At 36.4% G+C, this 8,089-nt stretch overlaps 1 protein-coding gene across 1 annotated transcript; it reads left to right on the top strand.

The window, feature by feature from the left end:
* The first annotated feature begins 6,785 nt into the window (after positions 1 to 6,785).
* Positions 6,786 to 7,692, top strand: LOC113760211 (zinc finger A20 and AN1 domain-containing stress-associated protein 5-like). The gene has a single exon (XM_027302776.1). The coding sequence runs from the start codon at positions 6,961 to 6,963 to the stop codon at positions 7,438 to 7,440; it is 480 nt and encodes a 159-aa protein (XP_027158577.1). The 5' UTR covers positions 6,786 to 6,960; the 3' UTR covers positions 7,441 to 7,692.
* The last annotated feature ends 397 nt before the right edge of the window (positions 7,693 to 8,089 follow it).

Raw genomic sequence — 8,089 nt, forward strand, 5'->3', positions numbered from 1 at the left:
AACATCTTAAACCAAAATTTAAAGGAACAAGGATCATGATCAGATTTTTATACCTCAAATACAAGGCTTGGAAGAGTGATACTTCACCCCCTTTGAAATTTCTTAGTTCCTCAAGCTTCCCAACTCACAACCCACACTTTAATCGGTTTAGTTTCCTTTCTTTCTCACTTGGTTGATCAAACTCAAGATGAAATGGTTGTTTTTCTTGTTTTTCTTGCTCTCCCTTTTCTCTCTCTCTCTCGGCTGTGATGGTGCAGAAATGAAGAGCTTTGGAGTTGGTTTTAGGGATAAATATGATGTAAATTCATTAGTCAACCAACCAAGGAAAGACTACCACTTGTTGCTTCAAGATTGGTTCTTAATTTTTTTTCCTTTTCCTTGTTGTTTTTGGTCAAAAAATTCGGCCAGCTTGCTCAGCTTTATAGCTGATGTTTGGCTCTAATATTAAAGAGATTAAGTATATAAAAAATGATGGTCAAGTGGTGCGTTCAATCGGTAGTGCACGGTACCCGTCGGTTCGCGCTGTTTTTCTTAAAAACACACGTACTAGGGTTTTTACTTCCTATTCACTAACCTTATATCATTGCCCCTAATCACATATTATTTCTCACTTAAAAGTCACTTTTAATCACCAAATTTGATCCCTGCTCCGTTCCGAAAAATTATCCTGCGAAAAATCGCGAAAACCCTAATTTTGCTCCAATCTTGAAACCGAACGTGAAACCCTACTTTCTAGGTTTATTTGCACTTATTGTGGAATGATTGGGTAGGGGCTTTAATAAATGAATAATTTCCAAATAACAAGACATTTTTAAGAAAAACGTGAGGGTTTTACAATTTCAATGATTAAAATTAAGGTTTCTAGTCTTTTAAAACAAAATAAGGTTTTAAATCAAATCCAAAGAAATGCACTTTTATATCTTCCTTGAAACAAAATAATGTTTTAAAATAAAATAAACTAAAGAAACCGTAATATCCTCTTTAAGACTAAACAAAAGATGATCCTAAAAGTTGGGGTATCACAGGACGGAAGTACCGGACGTCCGATAGGATCCTTCAAATTCGACGAAAGCTGTCGGACGCTTACAAGGACAATACCGGACGTCCGATAGAATTGAAAAAAATTTCTCAAACTCACTGCCTGCTGTTGGACGCAAAAAACAGGAGTACCGGACGTCCGACACTCCCAACGGCTAGTTGACTCTTCAGCTACTTTCTATCTGTTAGAAGTATTAATGAAGCACTTTCTTGATTTCCTATAAATAGAGCATGGTCAGAAACTCCAAATAACTTTTGCACACTGAAGATACAAAAGATCTAGAGTAGTTTTAGTAGGAAAACACTTTCTAAGGAAGATTTGTAGCCTTAGTTGTGAGAACCCGAAAATTTTCACATTTTCTAGGCATTATTTTATTTGTGCCTACATTTTTATACTTGCCTTTAAAATATTAACGTTTCTATGCATTTTTATAAGCAAGTACAGTTTTAAATCATTTTCCTAATATAAGTTCGTGTACGTTAAATTTGAAACACATTATAGACGTGGGACCCGCTAGTGCGATAAAATTTTGGTGATTTAGTGATTTTTGTGCTAAGTGTTATTATTTTACAAGGTGCTAGGAGACAATTAGAAGTTAGTTAGATAAATTACCATTGGTAGACAAAAGGATAGGATTGAAACCCTAAAGGACCATTTGTCACAAAACTATTGGAACTTGGACTTTGACCAACCTTTCTTACCTTTCTTAAAAATCAATTTTGACCAACATTTCTCTTCATTTTTTTAGCTTGCTTGGCCGAAATTTTGAGGGAGAGAAAGGGAGAGAAACCATCATCTTCTACTTCAAATTCTTGTCCAAATCTTAAGTTCCAACCAATTAAATCGCAAACTACTCTATAACAGTGCTAGTTAGGGTAGTTTCCAAGGTGTTTGTGGAGCTAATTTGGGAAGAAGAACTCTAAGCCACCATCTTTCTTGAGGATCCAAGGTACTTTGCTTGCAAAATCACTCTTTGTTTCTAATAGTTGCCAATTAGTGGTTTAAAGTTGTAGTTTTGGTAGTTTTATGAGCATATTTCATAGTTTGAAGTAATATTATGGAAATTTTAGTTTTTATGGTGATTTTTCTGCCCTCATGAGATGAATAATGGTTGGCCATGGAATGATAGCTTTATATTGGGTGAAATGAAGCTTTGGTATGCTAGTTTTGGTTACCTAAAGAAATTTCAGCTTATGTGCACAAATTCCAGCTTAGGGTTAGTAATCTGCCCTGATTTTTACACTGCATGTTCGTCCTTGAGAGAGACTGAATTAGCTCTTTTTCAAAACATAAAAGTTGTAGTTAATTGAGTTATCTAGCTACCTGTAAAATTTTAGCTCAATCGGAGCACTGTATCATGTGAAATGACCGAAATACCCTTGACTGCCCATAAGCCCTGTTTCGCGGACAGTTTTCTGTTTTCGTGGAGATTTCCATTTTTTACCCTAAAAATGCATGTTTTAGTTTTGGAGGCCTTCGTAAGAAATGTAGGTATATGTCTTGGCTTCGAAACGCCATAAGATTCATTTCAATCCGATAAGTGTAGTTTCACTTGTGGTTGTTATGCCGAAAGGTGTTTTATCACCTATGATTTGTATGTGAAATTGTGGTTGAATTGGGATGAGATTTGGTGTTTGATTGTAGGATGGAAAATGAAGAAATTAAGGGGAAATGCTGTCTATTTATTTTCTCAAAGTTAGAGTGAGTAAAAGTGAGATTTGAAATGTAATTTGGGGATGCGTTGGACTTACTTTTCTTAGACTTACTTAGGTCCACTTTAGTGGTGTTATTTGAGCTAGACTCCATTTGAACTTGTACATTTTCGCATGGTGAATGTGACAACCATTTTAAGCATGATTCTTAGTTACAAATGTCAAGTTTTGAACTTCAAATATTTACTCATTTTCTTTCCGAAACAAAGAAGAGTTGCATAAGGTTTCTGGGCCGCAAAACCTATTTTATCAAGCGAGGCTTTAGGTGTGAATTTAGAGTTTGTTTATCTTCCTTTTCATATGATTTTACTCAAAACACTTGTTATACATTATTTCCTTGCATATGAGTTAGTTTCGGACGAAACGAAGAGTTTTACAAAAATTTGAAAACAACTGTCTTTTCATATCTGGCCGTATATCCGGCCAACTCTTGGCCGGATTGCTGGCCGGATTGACAAGGGAAGAAGAAAAAAATTTGGAATGCTCACTGCCTTGAATCCTGCCGGATTCTGACGTGGCATTGTTCATTCATTTTTCGATGAAATTTTCTAAAAACCTTTTTTAGTATAGTTTTATGTTTGGTTTGGAAAACCCTTAGTTACTCATATCCTTTGATCTAAATGTACTCTTTTCACTTTAAAACTCATATTTATATATTGTACTAGTAAGTATTCGGATTTTCTTTGAATTACTTAAATCTTTGATGGTTGCAGCATAATGTGTTCTTTTGGTTATTATTAGGGTTCCTTGGTGATTGAGGGTGTTATCCGGAAGGATACTTTGGACGTTATTTTGCGTAAATAGGTGAGTGTTCTTTGTTTGTTATGTTTCCATGAACTATATGATTTGTTGTGGATATTTGATTAAATGATAAATATTTGTTACAAATGAATTTTGCTAGGCGAGTGTGTACTTTATCGCATTCGACCTAAATGAAATGTGAAATTTTCAATGTTTAAGTGATTAAATGTTAGTTATGCATGAATGTAAGTTTTTTGGCTGAATTGGACCATTGCCCTTCGTTGCCGGTCAACTCGAGCCAGAAGCGGACTCGGTCGGGCGATTTGGTGACCCTGGTGAAAGTTTGGTATACTCGAGTATTATCACGTTGTCGGGTGGAGTCTAGCCAATGTCCAGAAGGGGGAAGAATGAAATGAATGAACGAGTGATAATGTCAATGGAGGGGTTTTCACTTACAAAATGCATTTTAAAATGATTGGAGGAATAAGGAAATGAAAGGTAAATGAAAGAACGAAAGGCTCCATGTGGGCATGTATCCTTTTAATAAATGTGTTATCATTGTTTCAATGGTTAATGTTTTCTGGATTACTTGTTATTACCTGACTAATGTCCTTGTTTAAGTTGCTTATGTGTCTGGAACCTCACTGAGCTTTTAACTCATTCCGTTAGTTTTGTTTTCCTTAACAGGGAATGCGAGCAAGGACGAGGGATCTGTATAGACTATCCTAGTCTAGTTCGTTTGAATTTGTGTAATGGTTCTCGCCCTAGCGCTTGGCAAGGGTTGGTTGTATGAAGAATTGGAAACCTTTGTATATTTGATTTGTATTCCTTTTAAGATAGAAATGTATATAAATATATGTTTTAAGTTTGGAATTATTGTTACACTGGTTCTTGTGGTCTTATTTTCATTTGTACTTGAGGTGTATGAATGAGTCCCGGCGAGAGTTGGGCAGGCGACCCGCCGAACCCTTTGGTTCGCCTTAGGGGAAGGTGGGGCCGTCACATTAGTGGTGTGAGGTTCATTGTAAGCTTTTCATTTGTAAGTGAATACTTTATGAGTGTAGTTTTGTGAGGGTTGTCTTGAGGGATAGTAAAACTTCCTAACTTGACCGAGTGGAGTTCGAGACAAGGAGGAGGTGAACCTTCCTTTGTACACAAGAGTGATTGTAATTCATCAATTTGGAGAAACTTGTTTGAATTAATCTACAAGCTCAAGAGGAGTTGGGTAGTTAATTAGTTTGCAATTCTTTCCTTTTTATTTACTTATTGTTACGTTTGTGATCTTTACATTGCTTATCTCTTCTACTTCTCTCAAGTGATTTTGTTCATTCATTAATTGATTCATTGTGTGATCACTTAGAAAAGAGGGTAAATTTCATATTGAACAAAAAGTGCCCATAACTTAATTAGGTTTTAATCAACCTAATTCACCCCCTCTTAGGCTGTCTTCGATCCTTACAAGTTATGTTGCTATTAATTTGACAATGCACTCACAGTGCATTAACTCTCTCTTCTTTTTGAATATCATCATAATACTGGTTAAAAAATCTTTATCTAAATTATAATAAATAGGAGGGCTGATTTCATAGATGGAATTTCTCTTCACAACAAATTTTGAGGGAAATATTATTTATACTCCATATTTTGCTAATCATATTCTCATTATTTGTTTTATTATATAGTCAAATAAATAAAAATTATATGATAAAAATAATAGTGAAAATGCGATCAACAAAAATGGGAGCGCAAGTAACATTTGTCAATTTTAATTATTTTGATACTCAATTTTTCTCCTATATTTCTATTCATTACATGCCAAAATAATTTGATACTCTGTACTCGACTAAGCTTCTAGGAGGCCTCCCATGACTATGTTTTACATAAAATCACTTCCAAATACTAATAAGGTAAGGCTCCATACGTTTGATGTTCCCATAAAATTGTAATACTGTAATTATCACTACTGAAAATTACATAGACATCACCACTTTTTTTGACGAAACATAGATGTTACTACCTAAAATTGTAAACACTTCTGCTGTTCGCATAAAATGTGTTTTTTACGCACAGTTATTATGTATGCTTGAGAACCATGATTTTCCCAAATTACCTTTAACTTGGAAAGAATTGCAACTAAGGGTGAATGTTGTGATGCCTCAGCTCCAAATATCCCTTGAGCACATTAAAGAAATCAATCAGATGGACTTCTATAGTGGTTGTAGCATGGCTTTGGCTTAGGTCTCATAAAGAAAGGAGAATAAGGCTCAAAGTTTTGATTTTTCAAGTTGATCACCTTAAACAATTTTGCTGCCAAATTCTATAAGACAACATATGTGGAGAAATTATATTGTTCCTTTCCGAAACTGCCACAAAACAAGTCAGTAATTTTCCCAAATTACCTAAAAAAGTAGAAATTTCAAAAAAGAGTTATTTGCGTACACATTACACGATGATGATGAAAATGCAGTTTTATTTTCAGTACCGTATTTTCCCACCATTTTAGAACAGTGATGAAAATGCTTGCAGAGTAAATTTGTCTTGCGATTGCTGTTCATTTGAAAAAAAAAATGGATGAGAAAGTTGTTTCACATGTGCTCTTTTTGCTTGGTTAGTGAAGAAAATATAGAAAGTAGTAAAAGATTAAGCTCATATGCCTTAGGCATTTTTTTGGATGAAGAATGGAATTTTCCTCAATGCTATTGAGCACTAGACGTACAGGTTTTCGAGTCTTTGCTCGCACATGTAAATTTCCTTTACAATGAATGAAATTATCCTAACGTTTCGAAAAAAAAAAAAAAGAAAAAAAAAGGGAAAACCGATACAGGACAAAAGAAATAAAAGCTACTCCAAATGTTACAGACAAAACTATCCATATACCATGGTATTTTCTTTGCAACCACAATGTTTATCCATATCCAAATTGTCCATCGTAATAAATTATGTAAAACTGTGTGAAATCAACAAATGGCAATTAAAATTTTCTATTGCCTGCCAATTGCCAAATCAAGAAGTGTAACTTGCTATTTTTATCTTTGCTTTCTATCAATAGGTTGGATGCCAGTCCACGTTTGTGGCTGAGCTCACTCAACTTGACACATAGTAGAAAGACAGAAACACCCCACCCCTTCCGCATCCCACAAAGCAACACGTCAGCGCTGATCTTTTTTCCACCATTTCCCAATTCCCTAGACCCGTATAAACTAGACTTAAGGCTATTTCTGTCATTTCATTTATAATAAAATAACATACCTGACCCTCATTATTCCACCTCCCATTACCGACTTCAGCACCTCTTAAAAGTCCACATCCTCTCCTCAAGCCCCCTATAGCCGCCTCCCCATCTCCTTCCCCCGGGCCTCATATTTTCATTTTCGTTCAAAACATTTTCTCTCTACCTTCTCGAATTAGAAAGGGCAAAAAAAAGAAAAGCAAAAAGAGGGGAAAAAACGAAAAAGAAAAACCTTGGCCATGGCTCATCAGAAGAGAGAGAAAGAAGAGACGGAACTCAAAGTTCCGGAATCTCTAACACTATGTACCCCAACAATCCCAGTACCTCCACCGCAGCTCGATGATCCGAGATCTAATTCTGCGAGATCGCCTGAGAGCTCAGATCCGAAACTCTTGGTCAACGGGGACAACAATCTAAGATCTAGCCCGTTGTCACCGGAGAGATCGGATCTGATCTCTGTCGGAGCTGTCGATGGAAAGGCGGTGGAATTAAATCGGTCGTTGAAAAGGCCGAGGGACGCTGTTAATCGGTGTTCGTGTACTGGGTGTAGGAGAAAATTGGGTTTAATGGGGTTTCGGTGCCGATGCGGGGACATGTTTTGTTCCGAGCACAGGTATTCCGATCGGCACGATTGCAGTTATGATTACAAGACTGCTGGGCGAGAGGCGATTGCTCGGGAAAATCCGGTGGTCAAGGCCCCGAAGATTCTCAAGGTGTGACGTTGGATGAATCTCAATTCTTGGTTCGTGAAGCTATTAAGTTGGGTCAGCTCAGCCCATCTCAGCTGCAACCCAGCAAGGGAGCCTCAAAGGGGGAAGCGGCCTGGGGGAAATTCTCTGTATCATGGGATTTGAGAGATGGGGTCATGGGGGTGTTTTTCGTTGTAAATTTGATAGCGGAGTGAGGGTACTATTGTCATTTAAATTCTATTATATGATTACTCTGGGAGTAGAAATCCTTCTTTGCCTTTTTTTTTTTTTTAAGTTATCTGTCCTCCTAATTAATTGATTTCTCCAAAATATCCCAAAAAAAAAAATTTAGCTGGTTTGGGAGACATAACATGTGATGGTCCGTCAGCAATTGTAAGCGTGGCAAATTTCGGCCGTTTAGCTGAAAGTTGGTGTGGGGTTGGGGTTGTCTGAAATGAATATGTATTCAATGCGATGATGCAGGCATAAAAACAATTCAACAAAAATGAGGTGAGAGATAGGTCCTCAAAACAAAAATTAAAAGGAAAGATGTATAAGAAATGATGCAGGCTTGGGAGATGCTCTTCGACTTTTTCTATGGACATAAGAGAATGCGATACGTATTAGTATCTGTTAGGTACGCAGGAATGAAAACAAATTTGATGAAATTAGACCATTG

The sequence above is a fragment of the Coffea eugenioides genome, chromosome 1 (assembly GCF_003713205.1).
Source record: "Coffea eugenioides isolate CCC68of chromosome 1, Ceug_1.0, whole genome shotgun sequence".
Classification (NCBI taxonomy): Eukaryota; Viridiplantae; Streptophyta; class Magnoliopsida; order Gentianales; family Rubiaceae; genus Coffea; species Coffea eugenioides.